General features: G+C 36.3%; 1 protein-coding gene across 2 annotated transcripts; it reads left to right on the forward strand.

Moving 5' to 3' along the window:
* Window positions 1-14,554: 14,554 nt before the first annotated feature.
* LOC104588122 (uncharacterized) lies at window positions 14,555-16,524 on the forward strand. 2 transcript variants are annotated; one of them, XM_010245943.3, is made up of 8 exons: window positions 14,555-14,768; window positions 14,888-14,992; window positions 15,144-15,270; window positions 15,373-15,444; window positions 15,537-15,582; window positions 15,700-15,994; window positions 16,113-16,184; window positions 16,280-16,524. In XM_010245943.3, exons 1-7 carry the CDS (start codon window positions 14,723-14,725, stop codon window positions 16,151-16,153), a joined length of 732 nt encoding a protein of 243 aa, XP_010244245.1. In that variant the 5' UTR covers window positions 14,555-14,722; the 3' UTR covers window positions 16,154-16,184; window positions 16,280-16,524. The 2 variants fall into 2 exon arrangements, with proteins under 2 accessions (XP_010244245.1, XP_010244244.1); XM_010245942.3 differs by having other exon boundaries at window positions 14,557-14,768; window positions 16,113-16,524.
* Window positions 16,525-17,427: the final 903 nt, after the last annotated feature.

The following is a 17,427-nucleotide window of genomic DNA, read 5'->3' on the forward strand; positions in this document are numbered from 1 at the left end:
GATGTATCACTACCTTTTTTTCCTTCTTTGTACCTCCACATCTGAGACTTCACTTCTATATCAATTATCAACCATCAACGGAGAGGGGATGAAATCAACAAGAGATATAAGAAATAAGATATTGTGGTTAACCTATGATAATGATGACGATGATATATAACATCGTGACCCTTTTTCTTTGGTCCTAATTTATAACTTGCCATTTGTTGTAGATGCAGAGTAAAAAGATCATCAGTCATAACCCACCAAAAATGGGTCCTACCATCAAAAAGAACACCTCTGGAACTCAAACCATTGAATAATGGTGAAACCCCTTGATCCATTGGTTGATCCTTGGGGAGTCATGCCGTCATGTCATGTTTTAGCCATTGTAATCGTTTTCCTATTTTCACAGCCTTTTACACTATGAAAAGTTAAAACAAATCAATTATGTAAGAGTAAAACCCACCTATCAAAAATAAATGTAAGAGTAAAACCCAACCCATGTTTTAATAATAGACCCAGAACCGGAACCGTTCTGCCATCAGTTTATGGGTCAATAGTTCAATCGTCTGGTTTGAATGGATGAATCATCCTAACAAAAAATTAAAAACAACATAGTAAAAAAACCATTAAATAGGTCAAATGGGTAGATGATTTGATCACCCAAATCAACAAGTCATTGATCAATTTAACTGTTTCTGGCCAGAAACCAAGTTTGGAGTAAAACAAAACTCGTTACTTGGATGGTTCTCAAGCTCAGTCTGTTAAAATTGGGAAACTGAGTTGCAAGGTCCAGTGGCCAGCGTCTGTTTCAACAGATCTGGACAAACGTTGATGAGGCATTAACTCAAGATTGGCTAGTGTCTAGGTGTCTTGTTGTCAGTAAATCTGGACCCATTTATGTGTATTTAAAGAAAGCTTCCTATGGGCAAGTTTTATAGAACTTTGAATGGACAGTAGCTAATCACCACCAACATAAATTAGATAGATTGGATTAATTATTTACCAAAGGATCAGCCACTTGGTGAAAGATTGGGTATATGTTTGGCATCGATGTTGTAGTTGCAACACCATTTTTTGAGAAAACGGTGCAGCTGATGTGTGGTTTGGAGCATGTACCTTTTTTGTTTGGAATCGTTGCTACCAGGTAGGACTTTTTTCGAGCAACAACAATTTTTTCTGTTTGGTACTAATGCTCCAGGAAATATTTGCTACACTTCTACCCATTATCCACTGCCACATCATTGCCCTATTGGCAGCAATGAGCTGCAACTCTAGGAAATGCCAAATTTGGCATTGCTCCAAGCAATGCCTTCCCGATTTCTAAGGCATGGCTTGGAGCACCGTTTTCTATGGAAAAACGGTTCCAAACAGATGGTTGTTTTCTGGAGCACCGTTTTTTCTTACATGGCACTGATGTAATGCAGTTTTCTAGAGCAACATCAACGGTTTCAAACAGATGCTAGGTCGTATAGGAAGCTTCCTTATTTTTCAGTAAATCGTTTATGTAGGTAAACGCATTAGTTGTTTATCCAAGTTTAAAGAAGGTATTATTTATCTAAATTTTAAGTAATGGTGTCATTCGAGAATCATTTTTCCCGCAAGACCCACTAATACCAAAAATATAAGCATCGATTTCTTTCTTTTTCTGTGAGACTCACCAATTTTAACATGCCCTCATTTACCGGAAAATGAACACCTCTTCTTCAAAAAATGTATTTGTTTTCTTTTTGAAGGCCAAAAGGTTATAAGGTGGAGTGCCTCATAACCAAATTCATTAATTCAACTGCTCATGATTACAATCTTGAATGATAACAGAGTGTAAAAAAGATGGACACAAAGACCATGTATGCACGTGATTAATTGTTAGGGCATGTTTGGCCAACATATGAGCGGCCACATTACCAACATGTGAATCCGCCAAGGAGCGTGAGAGCCAAACTCCAACAGACTTGTAGTCACAATTCTAGAATCTCCCTCAAGAATGATGGAAGAGAGCCCCAAATCTAAAGCAAACAAAAGGGCCACATGAGCATCTTTTGCTTCTAATTCTTCTAGAGAAGCTTTAGGAACTTTAATGGATCTACCATAAATAAAAGCACCTAAACCCCCATCTGAAGGCGATAAAGCACCATCAAAGTTGATTTTGTATATAGGAGGGATAGGTTTCTACCAAAAGTGGGAGGAGTCATCCAGCCTTGAGATGGCAGTATTAGAAATATCCTCATTAATCAACAAAGAGCATCAAATCTCCTCAACTTGGGACTAGGCCTTGAAGATATCTGTCATAGGTTCAAATGCCCGATTTTTCATGATTAAATTACATCTAGATTTCCTTATCTGCCACATGAAAATGCTTGCAATAGTAAAATATGATAATTAGCTTTCATTAAAAGAAGAGTCAAATTTAAACCAATCAAATAGCCAACCCTGTAGACTCCAATCTATATGATCATCAACTTTTAGGTTTAAACATGATGCAAACCAAACTGATCTAGTCACCGAACAACCAAAAAATAGATGGTGAATGGTTTCAACAGCAGTACCACATAAGCGACAAGTAGGGTCAATACTAGTAATATAGTTAGCCAATCTTCCAGTAGTAGGAATAGCATTTGTTAAGCATCTCCAAAGAAAGAATTGTAGCCGTGGGGTCAAATGTTTAATACTCCAAAAGCTCTTCCACGTTACTGTGCCAAAAGCATAACATGCATTAGAGTGGTGTGCATCATCAGTTGACAAGTGATTGTACATGGAAGATGTTGTAAACCTCCCATGAGGAGTAAGTGTCCAGACCAGCTTGTCATCAATCTCCTCCACATTTGTTGGTAGAGGTAAGGTCTTTATGAGTTGCACCGTAGAGGGATCAAAAAACCGACAAAGTTGTTCATGCACCCAAGACCCCGTGTGAGGATCAATAAAATATGCCACATGTAGTACAAGTCTCTCATGAGGGAGAGAGAAATTGATGCTGGGAGTAGTCCAAGGTTTAGGCAACCAAGGATCAGCCAAGGCATCTATAGACCAACCATACCCAATACACCATTGGCAATACTCTTAAGATAAGTTCTGCATTTAAGCATACTCGTCCAAATATAAGTCATTGTGCTTTTGAAAGAAACCATCCAAAAATTTTTTTGTTGAAGGTATTTGGACTCTAAAACCTTTACCCATTTTTTATTGGAATGCTCAATCAAAAATCTCTAGCATAATTTTGAGACAAGGGAAATATTGAAACGATGGAAATCTTTAAAGCCCAAACCTCCTAACAATTTAGATGTAGTAATATCAGTCCACTTGCACAGATATAAATGCTTCTTATCAATAGAAAAACCCCACCAAAAATCACAGGACAATGATGTAAGTTGCTAACAATGGGAAGATGTGAGCAGTTTAGTGCTCATGATGTATGTAGGGAGAGCAGACACTGTACTACGTAGCAATACTTCCTTACCCACATGAGACAAACAACGGCCTTTCCATCCTTCCAATCTTGATTTGGCCTTTTCAATCACCCTCGAACCATCTTCTTTACAACTCTTAATGTCATGGAGACTACAACCCAAATATAATTCGTCACCTCTCATTGTTTTAACCCCTAGAAAAGAAGTTAACATTCGGCGACAACGTCTATGGACATTAGAGCTAAAATAGATTGATGATTTACCATAACTGATTTGTTGACCTGACCAAGAACAAAACATGTCCAAAATTTCCTTAATTCGGCTGACTTCCTGCATAGTACTCCTTCCAAAAATTAGAATATCATCAACATACATTATGTGGTTCAGCACAACTCCACCAGTCCCAAGTTTAACCCCGTGCAAATGTCCATCTTCAAGGTCCCGCAATAACAGTTTAGATAAAACATCAGCACATAGGCATCTTCTGACCTTTGTTCCATCTTATCATGACTTATGAGATGCGGACCCAATAGATTTACCACTTAGTCTCTTAATCTCCTCAACTTGTATTGGAATCATTTTTAGAAAAATACTTAATTAACATGTTTAAGAGTCCAAAAGTTAATATAGTTTTGGTAATGAATTGTTTTCATTTTCAAAACAAAACCAACCATATTATCCGACACCCCCTTAAATGTGTCAATGTGTCACATGAGTTGAGCTCTCTTGATAGCCCAAGCTGCTAAATTTAGATAGCCAAATTTTTTCTGTCAACTTGGAGAATCTAAAATACCAAGTTGATCGAGTCTCTGTCATATTATTCTTGTTAACAAACTAAGTTCTAAGACTATGAAAACTTGAAATATTGCAAAAGATAATTAGTTGGGTCATATTTAATTTCCTCCTAAACTTTAATGGTTTTCCTAATTTTTTTCTATCATTTGTTTACATTGGTTTGCCATACTTATAACATATATTATACTAATTAGGTTAGATGGTTATTTTAAATTGGGTAAATCAACTTTTTAAGGGGAAAAGTGGATTAAAACAACATAGTTTTCTAATTACCATGCTCTCACCCTTGTCTTTGATGTCTCCATGTGAAGGAATTTGTTTTTTTGTATGGAATTGATATAGGGTGTTCCAGTAGTTGCATAGATGGACATAAAAACATGGCCATGGGTGAGAGCTAAGAGGCATAAATCAACTTAATTTCTTGATTCTTAAGGTGGTGTTTGGAACCGTGGTCATATCGTGGATGACCCATTTAGGTCCATGACATGGGATGGCCATGGCATTCAATTGGTTGTGACCACAGCCCAAAATCTTGGCCACACATATATCTCGTGGATGTGGCCGGCACAATTTTGAACCGGCCTAGCCCAAGGGAGGGAGACATAGCTTGTGAGCCATTTCATACCTCTAATGTGGTGTGGATTGGTCCTTGCCACAAGGTGTGGTATGGACTGGTCCACACCACCAATTTCTTATCCACACTACAGAACACACCCTAAATCTACTAAAAACAGGACAAGACGTTTACAATGGACCATGAAAAATGTGTGTGTGGGTGTGGGTGTTACATTGCACCATTACAAATCAATGCCAGTGCTTATATTCTATAGGTCAAGGCTTTAATGTTTTCTCACCATCTACATATCTTACACATGATTAGGTAATTATTTATTTATTTTTTTTGTGCAAGGAACATAGTCAACAAGATTCTGAATAAGACTTGATGTAGCATAATCTAACGCTCCGTGCTGGAAAATAGCTCGAACATCAAACTGAGTAGGTCACCTAGTTGAGTTGCAAGAAAGAATTGGTTAGAGTGTTTGGGTTGCCTTACCCGAGGTGGGCACTTCGATGCTTAAGTCAGCAAGATGATAATATGATTGCAAGAATACAAAAGCTAGAGTATTTGATAGCTAAATCGTACATACCTTTTCTATGAATGGAGATACCTTTATATAGGCAATCTGTTGTAAGGCTCACAAAGCGCGTTCAAGATCTCCAGCCCGTCTGGTTTGGAGGCAGTTTCGTGCCTAGAGATGGACTCCACATAGGCGGGTGGTGTTTATCCAATCGCGTCCGAAGCGGGCGAGGTGATAACCAGCTCTTCCAACGTGGCATTATGATCCCAGGGAAGTCGAAGATGATAACCCGCTCATGGGGGAAGTCGCTCGACATGTCAGGCAGGTCGTTACCTAAGCTCGGGTCAGGTTGGCGGAAGTAGGTCACCTCTTACACCAACCTGATGTTTTGTCAGGCCGTTTGTAGTCCATCCTATCGAGGTGGTGTCGAGGTCGTCAGGGCGGATGCAAGGTATCTGAGGCACTCCCGAGGTTTACTTACCAAGTGCTAAGATGTCGTCTAACTATTTTGAGGTGTCATGCATCATTACATCACTAGAGGGCCAAATCGCCTCTCATCAATTGCCCCCCACTCTCAAGTCAATGCGGGTTCGGAGAAGGGAGTAGCTTGCTACCAATCTTTGGCCCGTGGTGACTTGTCCGATCGGTTCTCAAATTACCTAGCCTGTCCACCCAACTTGGCTCGAGGGCAGACTAGTTTGCGAAAAAATCAAACTTTAAATTGGGCACACAAGTTGGGCTCGCAAATTTTCAAAATTCAAGTTTTCCCACGAGCAACGTGACCTTCTCGACCGTCGATCTATCGTCGCATCACCTCATCCGTTGATTTTCCACGTCTATGGCTATAAATTGAGGGTCCTTGCATGGGCCCCATTCGTACTATTTTGAAATTTTTGGCTAGAGAGTGAGGCGAGAGATTGGAGGTGAATTCCGCTGGGAGGTGACTTACTCAGTTCGACAGGCTAAATCTGGTCAAGTGAAGTCAATTTCTATTTCCTAAAAAACTGATGAGTCTTTTTTCCTCTTTTTAGTAATGTCTTCAAGTGAGTCAGAAGGGGTCCTAAAAATATGCAACGCAATCTGACGCTCCCTATTGGCAGACAGCTCAGACGCTGAACTAAGTAGGCCACCTAGTTGAGCTACAAGAAAGAATTGGTCAAAGTGTTTGGGTTGCTTTACTCGGAGTGGGCACTCTGATGCTTAAGTCAATGAGTTGATAATATGATTGCAAGAATGTAAAAGCTATTGTATTTGAGAGCTAAATAACACGTACCTTTTTAGTGAATGGAGATACCTTTATATAGGCAAGCTGCCGTGAGGATCACAAAGCATGCCCGAGATCTCTGACCCGTCTAGTTCAGAGGCGGGGTGAGAATTGGCTCTTCCGATGTAGTGTGATGAGAGTAGAATTTATCATATTTTTATCCCCAATTATTATGTCTTTTATACCAAATTAGCATCTAATTGGACTCATATTTCTGTTCAGGGCATGAAAGAATGCATCAGGAGCAAAGAAAGACAAATCGGATGATTTTTCACAGTTTCGACATCGTTCAGTAATTTGGGCATAACTCGCGTATCCGAACTCCGAACTGGATGATTCAAGATTAAATGGAAAGATAAGAGAAAAAGCCACAATTTTCATGTTTTGGGCTTTCGCAGATTCGGCCTGCATCAAAGAAAAATCCGGGCCCGAAGTCGCGGCAAATTCACAGGAAAGTCCAATCCGCAGCTGAAGCCCAACTTGGAGAAAAGCCTGACTGAAGCCCAATTCGCAGAGGAGGTCTAATACGAATCCAAGAACAAGAAACTGAGAGGAGTCATTCCAGATCTAAATTCTTGATGTAATCTTAGAGAGATAAGAGTATTGAGTTCATTAGATAAAAAGATAAGATTAGAATTATGACAGGACTTTCTATTCTTGTAAAGATCAACTTCAAGAGGAAGTAGGAGACCACCCCCTCCCCTTTAAGCTATATAAAGGAGGGGGCAGACCAGCTTTAGGCATCACACAATCACTCAATCTTGGGGATTGAATCAAGAAGCAAGGAGCAATCAGTCAAAAAAGGAGCAAGAATTCAAGAAATTGCAAGAAGAAGGTGGCGGCAAGAGGAGGAGATCTCAGCATCATGGGCGATTCCAAGAGTTCTTTCTTTCCCTTTGTTTGCTTTAATTCTTCTATCATGAACTGATTTGTTTCTTGCTAGGGCTGAGGAAAGCCTAATCATGTGAATGAATATATTTTTATGATTTATCCAAGATTGTGATTATCATATAGTCTATGAATTATTGTGCTTAATGCAATTAAGAGCTTGGCCACCTCTTAATTGAATTGAGTTATGTGAATGAATCGAGAGAGGAATTCACATAATCGACTGAATAATTCATAGTGTGAATTGAATGGTATATAGAGATATATATATATGATTCATCTGAATTTAATGATTTTCTTGGACTTAATGCACTCTCATCTTGAGAGCTCTACTCGAGAGATCGAAGGGCTACCTGATGGGCGTAGGTTTAGTATATCTCGAGAGAGAATATTAAATAACATTGGAAAGACCTTAGCTTATGGGAATGACAAATAATCTTGGTTAATCGAATCCATCAATATTCATTACATTGGTTAGGTGGACCAAAAGCCCTAGCAATTCCATCCATTGCAGATTTGATTAGTGATCACCTTCACTTTTATTTTCTTATGCTAATTCTTATTTTCAATAGTCTTGCTCAAATCTGAATTTCGGTTGTCCAAATAATTAGGGAAGATTGTGGTTCTAATACTTATTTTGTTAAATCCCCGTGGGAACGATATTTTATACTACTTGATAACTAGTACATTTGCTAGAGTTATATATTTATAGCTATCATGGTGTCATGATCCCGGGGAAGTCAGAGATGATAACTCGCTTATGGGGGAGGTTACCCGACACGTCAGGTAGGTCATTAGCCAAGCTCGAGTTAGGTTGGCGGAAACAGGTCGCCTCTTACGCCGACTTAATGTTTTGTCGGGCTGTTCACAGTCCGTCTTGTTGGGGTGGTGTCAAGGTCGTCAGGGCGGGCGCAAGGTTTCCAAGACACTCTCGAAGTTTACTTATGTGGTGCTGAGATATCTTCTGACTATTTTGAGGTGCCACATGTCATCACGTCACTGGAGAGCCAAATCGTCCCTCATCAAGTCTCATGAAGTTAAGTGAAGTTTTTAGCATTTGAAATATCATTTTTAACAACTTTTTTTTTCTAAATTTGTAAACATATCATATATTCCTTAGACCACAAACTCAAAAGCCCATACAAGCTATTTAGGCATCAAAGTAAAATCTTTTATTTTCAATTGTAAGGCTTCTACTCTTGTGTTTTATTGCTTTTCTTCGCTAATGAAGTATTACATACAAAAAAGGTTGTAATGACTAAGTTATGCCATGGGAGTGATAGTTCTAAAACAAACTAAGAAACTTTTGGATGGGATACTACTTGAGGTCTATTCAATACACATTGCAGACTATATTTAGTTCTCTTCTTTCTTTAGATATTGACTAAGATGTTGCAGACATTTTCTAATATGGTGTTACTAGCAGAGGGGCCTCTATGTTGCAAGGGCAAGTGGAAGGTAAAATATTTCCTAAAAAGAATTGTGTAGATAAGGGAGGGAGAAAATTAATAGTTTTAGTAAAATGATAAAAGTGATCAAGCTTTTTTATGGTTCTCATGAAAAAAAAGAAAGATGAAGTGGTAACTTTCTTATAAAGCAAAAAAAAAAAAAGAAATAATATGAAAATGTGTTCATGTCGTGATGGCTGATGTAGTTTTTGTAGTCAAAGATCTGCATAGACTTAATGGGTATTTCATATTTGGGGAGAGTGAAAGGAAGCCTATCAGATGCATGTGTCCCTAAAGATCTATAAATAAGAACAAAGCTAGTTTGTACAAGTTTTTTGTAATTAACCTTATAAATTAAGATGCAATAATCATGAGAGGTTCATATGATTAATAGCTTATTTTGGTAATTTGGTTAATGAATGCTCATATATTTGAAGAAGGTAAAACAGAAGTAAAAATTTCTATTAAAAAAAAGAAATTGGCTCATAAAACACTTTCTAGTAATACATGTAGTCTAAATATCAAGTCCTCTTCCTGGTCTGAGATTTTGCGCTCATAACATGCAACAATCTTCTTTATTTAATTTACCTACATGGTTTAAATCCATAAGGAAAACCTTTTAGCCATATCATCTGGTTTTAATAGGTTCTATCTTTTCATGTATTGCCTAGGAACCTACAAGTTTAGAATGAAATATCCTTAATAGTTGACGCCTTTTTTATCATTGCCCCATGGATTTTTATGTGAAAAGGCAAAGAAAAGATAATAATACATATACAAAAAAAAAAAAAAAAAATTCTAGCTTTAAAAAATAAGAGATTTGATTAAGCACTAAACACAAACATTGATATAATTGATATAAATAAAAACACAAATAAAATGAAAAGACATACATAATGCCTAGCTGACCCCCTTTTTTATTAGCATCCTAGCTAACACCTTCTCATAGACCTTCATGAATTATTGCTTAAACAAGCCACTAATACCATACTATAAAATAGAATTTCCTACCTTGGTATATAAGTCTTGCATCTAGGAATTGTGATTAGCTTTTTATTCATATCAATATTATTACTAATATTGGATAAAATGCCTTTTCTTTTATCAACTACTTGGGTATTCATCAAATCAACTCAGAGGATTTATCACCTAATAAACCTATTGTAATTATAGAATAAAGAATCTTACCTTCTAATTAATTGTAGAATAAAGAATCTTACTTACTAACTCCACAATACATGAAGCAAAACTAGGCCTTAGAGGCTATAAATACAAAATATCAAGCAAAGGAAAAAATGTGTAAATAAGTAAATAATCAAGGAAATGCAAAATTTAAAGAGAAATGCACAACGTAAGTAAGAATCTTGAGGGGGCAAAGTCACTTAGTGGGATTGGATCAATAAATTTGCTCATCCATATGGAAAGCATTTCATTATAGTATAAGATATACTTCTATCAGCCATGTTCTTGTGGATAGTGAGAATTGCATTTTGGCATTGATAACACAAGCCAACATTATTTTCCTTAATGTAATAAAAGAAAAAAACATGGAACTTATCAAGTCATAATAATTAATACCTGTTGCATATTTGTAACTATCTCAAAACTTGGAAAAAAATTACAAATTCAAATTAAAAAAAACACACACACACAAAGAGGAAACTTAAATTATGAGCCAAGATAAATTAATTAAAGTACAAACAAAAAGGTGTCTATCATCAAGGTTTATTTTTTTTTTTTGCATTGGTGTTAGTGTCCATGGATGCTTAAATGTCATGATGTATCAATAACTATGAGTAGAAATAGGAAATCTAATGAGTGATCAATGCATAATCATCAATAATTAGACAATACAAAACAAAGGTTAAACTCATCCTAACAAATGTGGTTTTGGATAATACATTATTTTTGTACCATTGTAGTAAATCTTATATATAAAATGGTAGAACCATTCATGTTAGAGTGGAGTTGAAATAGTCCACAACCATATCCAATGCTTCTCCTAAGAACAACCGTAGCTCGTAGGTGCAACTATAGAAGTTTAGATAAAAAATTTAGGGCAAGGAAAAAGAAAAAAAATAGATGACTCCTCTCAAATATAGCCAACATAAGAAAAAATGTAAGAAATATGCAAAATATTATACTATGAGCATTTGTATTGAACTTAGTGAATAACTCAAATATGCAAAAAAATAACTCAGCATAAAGCTAAGTCATATATGAGGACCATCTGTGACACAAATCAATCTGACTACAAACTAAGCCAACATGCCTATACAATTAAATCAAACTAGTGGGGACCCATGCGATACACATGTTTCGTTAAGTATGAGTTAAACAATAAAAACTCATATTCCAATTTAAGAGAATCAAAAAGCCCAATTATTATTATTGTTATTATTATTATTATTATTATTATTATTATTATTATTATTATTATTATTATTATTATTATTATTATTATAACCATGACGGGTTGTAATAGACCCATTTTAATGGATCATTGTGAACCCATTTCTATGAAATGGATCATATTAGACTCGTTTTGATAGCCTTCTTCACCCAGACATTAAAATGGTTAATGTGTCAACTCGGGTCATATAAGACCTTTTTTCACTATTTCTTGATTTTTTGTTTTTTTTTATTTCTGTTTTTCAAAACATATGTCAATTAACAAAAGAAAAAAAGTGCATTTTGATCTCCTACCTGATGTTTGAAAGCGTTTGCAACCTTGGATGAAAATTTGAACCGTTGAAAGTCTAAAATGTTACAGCTTTGTAAAATAATCTAAAAGTTTTCATTCGCAGTTTAGAACTTGAAAACGTTTGAAACTTGGTATATTTGAATCTGCTTAACCCAAAATATACCTTCTAAGACTCAAAAAAATTGCAACCTTTGAAGAGTTTGAAACCTAGAAGGAAACCTCAAACCTATTCAACTAAGACATAGAGTTATTGATAACATCCTTATTAATAACTCCACGTCATTGCTACGCTTTAATTAATTTGGAATCTGTGCAATGCACAGGTTTGTTTAAGCGGAATTGAAGTAGAAGTCTTATGGCATTCTCATTTGGGTAGAGCTGATCCCTATCCATCCAAATGCTATTTTCAGGTAACTTATTTGTCTATGATTAATTTAAAATATTTTTAACTTTAAAACTTAAGTTGTATGTAATTATTATAAATGACATTTAAATGGATTTTAGATCAAGAATTGTTAATTTTGTTCCTACAAAAATAATAATTAATTTTAAATTACTAAATTTTAACATTTAATTGAATTTTATATAATTACTAATATTAGTATGAATATTAACACTTAACTTAATGTGATCATATGTTAGTATTTAATTATAGTATTATTTTTATAATAATTAATTGTAATTTTAATTTTCCTAAGTTATAGATAAAATGTTAACTAACTTATATGTAGTTATATTAATAGAATCTATTTATATTAATTAATTATACTTTTAATTTTCTGAAGTTTTGCATTAATTAGGTAATAACCTATTTTATTATTAACATTAATTAAATATTTTAACTAAATCTATATCAAATTATTTATTTTATTATTATTATTATTTCAAGTTAATTCCTAAATAGGTCTAAATTAAACTAATCCGGTACCGAATGGCATACAATGGCTCTCATAATCATTGAATCATGCCAGAACATCATCAATAGGTCTAAATTGGTTTTGTAGCTTTTTCTCTATTTCTATCATGTTTTAAATGACTTGGATGGTTCTTTTTATTCTTGAAAAACTTGGGTCATAGAACCAACTTTACCCAAATATACACTGGATAATGGACCAACAGTATGTCAAAATATGAATTGGTTGAAATGCCAAATTGGCAAACTGAACTAAAAAGCACAAATACCATCTCCATATGAATTAATTTATGAATAAAATAGATGATTTTCTAACCATCGTTGACTTGGACAATTGGCTCAGATACCGGTAAGGGTACCGGTTTTGTTTCACCCTTAAGCTTCATTTGGAAGGAGGACAAATATAAATATGTAGAATGTAAAATCTTATATTTTGTATTATTTTGTACATATTTGCATTTATATTTCTTCTAAATTGAGCCTAAATCCTATTTTCCCAAAAGGCCAATAATCATTGAATTGGCAAGAGATCCACTAGTCCAAACTGCCATACTATCAACCTATTTGAACCAGACAATGGTTAGTAAGCCACATTTTTATTTTAATTTTAATTTTTTAAAACAGCACAAATTGATTTTATTCAGATCGGACGATTGAACCGATGGTCCAAGTGATTCTAATTATTAGTCGGTTTTTAATAACATTGAAGCATATATTACAATGCCAAACAACCCATGGTTGATGGAGGGTGTAAGAAGACCAGATACTTTTCTTTTTCTTTTTTCAAACACTCAATTGTGCATGTGGGCCCTAATTCCTAAAAAAAGTTGAAGAATAAACATTAGGGATATTTTCACTTTAGTAGCTTGAACTTTGGGGTAGTGTCAAATTAGTATCTAAATTTTCAAACCTATGACTTAGTATTCAAACTTTCAAAAAGTGTCAAATTACTTACCCAGGTAATGCATTTACCCATGTTCTTTTATTTCTCATATAAATAAGGCAATGACTATTTTATCCATAAAAATCCATTATTAAAATGGGTATTTTTGTCTCATTCAAGTGTTGGCAATTTTCCCCCTAGGTGGGAAAGTTACTTACCCACATAGGAGATGGGTATCACATACGCATGAAAATAAACTTTCCCTGATCCCCACATAAATCTGAAAAAAAAAATGGGATTCTTGGTCAATGAAAACCAAAATTCCATTGACCAACTTTCCCCTTTCAAAATCCAAAAAAAAGAACCCCCTAAGTATGATATAAAACATCAAAACTCCACAATGGTAATTAGTGACTTAGTGTAAGTACATATCGGAACACAAAACAAAATGTCGGCCGATGGAATAATTACATATTTTATATGAAAAATTAAAAATTCATAAAAAACATGAGCATAGCAGCAGAATCAATATAAGGGATCTTATTTTTTGAAAAACTAAACTAAAAGAAAAAATCAGGAACGAACAAATTGCGCTTCCAAATTGACCAGAGTGCAGCAATATGTCATGATCAATCCGACCAAACCTGGTTCTACTCAATCCAAGCCCTCCTAGCTTGAATTGTGTTGTGTTAAGTTCAGGTTGGGTCTGACCTTGGGTTGGGTCAGACTTGAGCTTGAGGTACCTTCAAGGTTGGGGTTAGACCGTTAGAATTACCTTCAATCTGACCCAATTGACCCAGATATTATGTCAGGTTTTCCAGGGAACCTGCTAATGGTGTAGCCGGGCTAGGTCGTGGAACCTGCTACGAACATGCGTGGCAAGTAAAGAGAGGACCCGATCATGATAAGAAGATTCATTCATTGACCTCTCTACCTGTAGAATAACGAACCGCGTGAGTGTACCGAAGGTATCTATTCATTCATAAATGACATTAACTGGAACTGCTGATTGGTTAGCCAAAAAATTATTAAAAAAAAAAAGCATTGGGCTTTTTCATTTAATGTGGCGTTTGTAAGTGGTGATGAAGAAGAAGAATTAAATGCGATTGGGTTCAGTCTGACCGAGTTCAACTTCGTTTCGAATTAAATGCGACGTCCCACTTGCTAAACCATCAAAATCACAAAACCGAGCAAGAATCAGTCTTCACACGAAACCGAGTTCAACTTCTCTGCAGCTTGCATCGTCTCTTTTAAAGGGTCTTCCTGTAATGCTATATTGCTTCAGCTTCACACAGAAATATCGATCATTGCAATAATTAATCAGCAATATATTCGAAATCAATACCAATAGCCGTATCATCCATGTCGACGGCCGGCAGCATTCAAGGTCAGCAGATCGAGGTCACAGGTATGTCTGCCCACCAACCATGTGATCTAACCAAATTATCAATTCTCTATCATCATTCTCTGCAACGTCGACGTCGTTAATTATCATGCTTCTTGAATCTTATCCTTGGCTTTGTGTAGTGGTTGAGTGTACGAAGTTGAATGATAAAGAATGGTTTTCAAGGCAAGACCCATATGTGTGCCTTGAATACGGAGACGCCAAATTCCGGACTAGGACCTGTACAGGTAATGTATACCACCATCTCATCATCTATCCAATAATCTCTGGGAGGACCCTTTATTCTCTTTATCAGATCTCACAAACGCCATCTAGCTCCTTCTGATTCACCTTCTTGACTAAATGTAATGCCCATATATCCGACCTGCTCTCGAACAGATGGTGGTAAGAACCCTACGTTCCGGGAGAAGTTCAATATCGTCCTCTGCGAAGGCCGTCGAGATCTCAAGGTCCTCGTCTGGAACAGCAACACCCTTACTTCCCATGACTTCATCGGCAGCGGAACGTAAATCTCTCTCTCTCATACACACACACACACACAAGAAAAACATCCTTTCTTGCATTTCAACATCCACTTACCCACTTCTGTTATTGGGCTGTTGTTTAGTGTTCAATTCAACAAGGTTCTTTCCCAGGGCTACGACGACTCGACCTGGTCAATACAGAGTAACAGTGGGAGGTAAAGAAATTAATAAATAATTAAACGAACATAAAACCTCTTCCTTTCGATCCTCAGCACTTAATTGACAATATATACCTCCCATTTTGCAGATACGCTGGAGAAGTTAAACTCATATTGCATTACGGTAATGTTAATGTAAGTTTCATCTCTCTCTCTCTCTGCTGCTGCTGCTTCTGCTTTTACAAAGTACATAGTCCATATATCGGCAGGAGTACTGATGATCAAAATTTACCATGTTCATGGGAAATGCAGAAGCCTGCAGCCACAAGTTGTGCTCCGCCTGCGCCAGCAGCCCCCTGTGTTCCAACAATTCTGACACCCAGTTATCCTCCATCATCTGTCTATACAGCTCCTTCTATGGTGTATCCGCCATACCTGCCCAATCCCCAACCAGCTGTTTATTCTCTAGTACAATATCCGCCGCCATCCAACTACCCACCCAGTTCGCAAACAGCTGCTTCATTTCCTCCCATGGCATACCTCTACCCTCCACAGCCACAACCCTACCCTCCACCTACGCAAGCCACACCCTACTTTTATCCACCAGGTAATATTCTTCACCCTGCATTCTAGTTCTTTTCCCATCCATCTCACCATTAACCAGCAATAATGCTATTTAAATCTCCCAACTGATCCCTTACTAACATCTTATTTATTATTTGCAGCTCCATATCCTGGATCTTATCCCTCCCCACCACCCTACTGAGAGTCTGAGATATATATCATTCCATAACAAGGTCCATAGAGAGTGATGATGAAATTAAATAATTTCTTACTGATATTCTTCCAAGTAGTTTTGCTTTGCATTTATATCATTATATTGTATATGCAGTACAAGGAACCCAATCAAAGCCAAAGATATTTGGAGCTGGATGGGTTTCGCTCGGTGTTGGCCTCTATCTTTTGTAACATCCCATTGAAAACTGAAAATAGAAACAAACTATTCTCGGTACAAACATTAATTGTACGATCAAGTCTTGGTAATTACCTCGTTTTAGTCTTTACATCAAGGTAGAGAGTATGAAAATTGCCTTTCTTTACCTGATGAATAAACGTGATACTTGTCTTCCTCTGCTATGCATGTATTCCTTCCTGTTGGGAATGAGCCTACTATCTCACAATAGCCAAATAACAAAATATATCTGATCGGACGCAAGATAATTCTCTTTCCTTCTTTGTGCAATCAAATGGGCATGTATACCAAACAATATCAACCAAATAAAAAATATATGCAATAACAAGAACACAATCCACAAATAAAAGACAAGATTTTAACGTGAAAAACCATTCAAAGCAAAGGGAAAAACCATGGGCTCCTAACCACTTAAAAATCTCCCACTAATAAATCAATGGAGTACAACAAAATGTTTCTCTAACAATAAATCTAGAGGCTATCAACATCAACTATTCACCCAAAGGTGGATTTCAACATATATCACCAAATAACTCAGAGACAAAATTAAATTTCACCAAAAATGATAATAGAGAATAGGAATAGCAAATCAAACCGGCAGATATGTAGCTTGAGATGTCATCAACAACATATTAAAATCTCAGGACGATCGGAGAAGGGATCACCACGCGATCTTGTGTTTTTCACCCAAAAAAACCCATAAAACCTCTATTTTCTCTTTTCTCCTCTCTCTTTCTTTTCTCTCTTTCTCTCTCTTATTTTCGGTGGAAAGCTTCTCTAGACTCTTCAAATTCTCACAACTTACTGAGCAAGTTTATTTGCTCATATATATATATATATATATGCTAATGAGAAGACACGTGAGGCTCCTTTTATAAGCCTCTTTGACTCCTTTTTTTTTAACGTTTGGTGGGCCCTCCACGTGGGAAGGGAACCCAACCAACAATCTCCCCCTCACTTCTCACGTGGAGGGTGGCTCCCCCATGCCAGTGGCCTTCCTGCAAACAACAAGCTTTTCCTTTGACAATGTCTTGGTCATCATATCTGAGCCATTATCATCAGTATGA

This window comes from Nelumbo nucifera, chromosome 1 (genome assembly GCF_055504915.1).
Source record: "Nelumbo nucifera cultivar China Antique chromosome 1, China Antique-T2T, whole genome shotgun sequence".
Taxonomy (NCBI): Eukaryota; Viridiplantae; Streptophyta; class Magnoliopsida; order Proteales; family Nelumbonaceae; genus Nelumbo; species Nelumbo nucifera.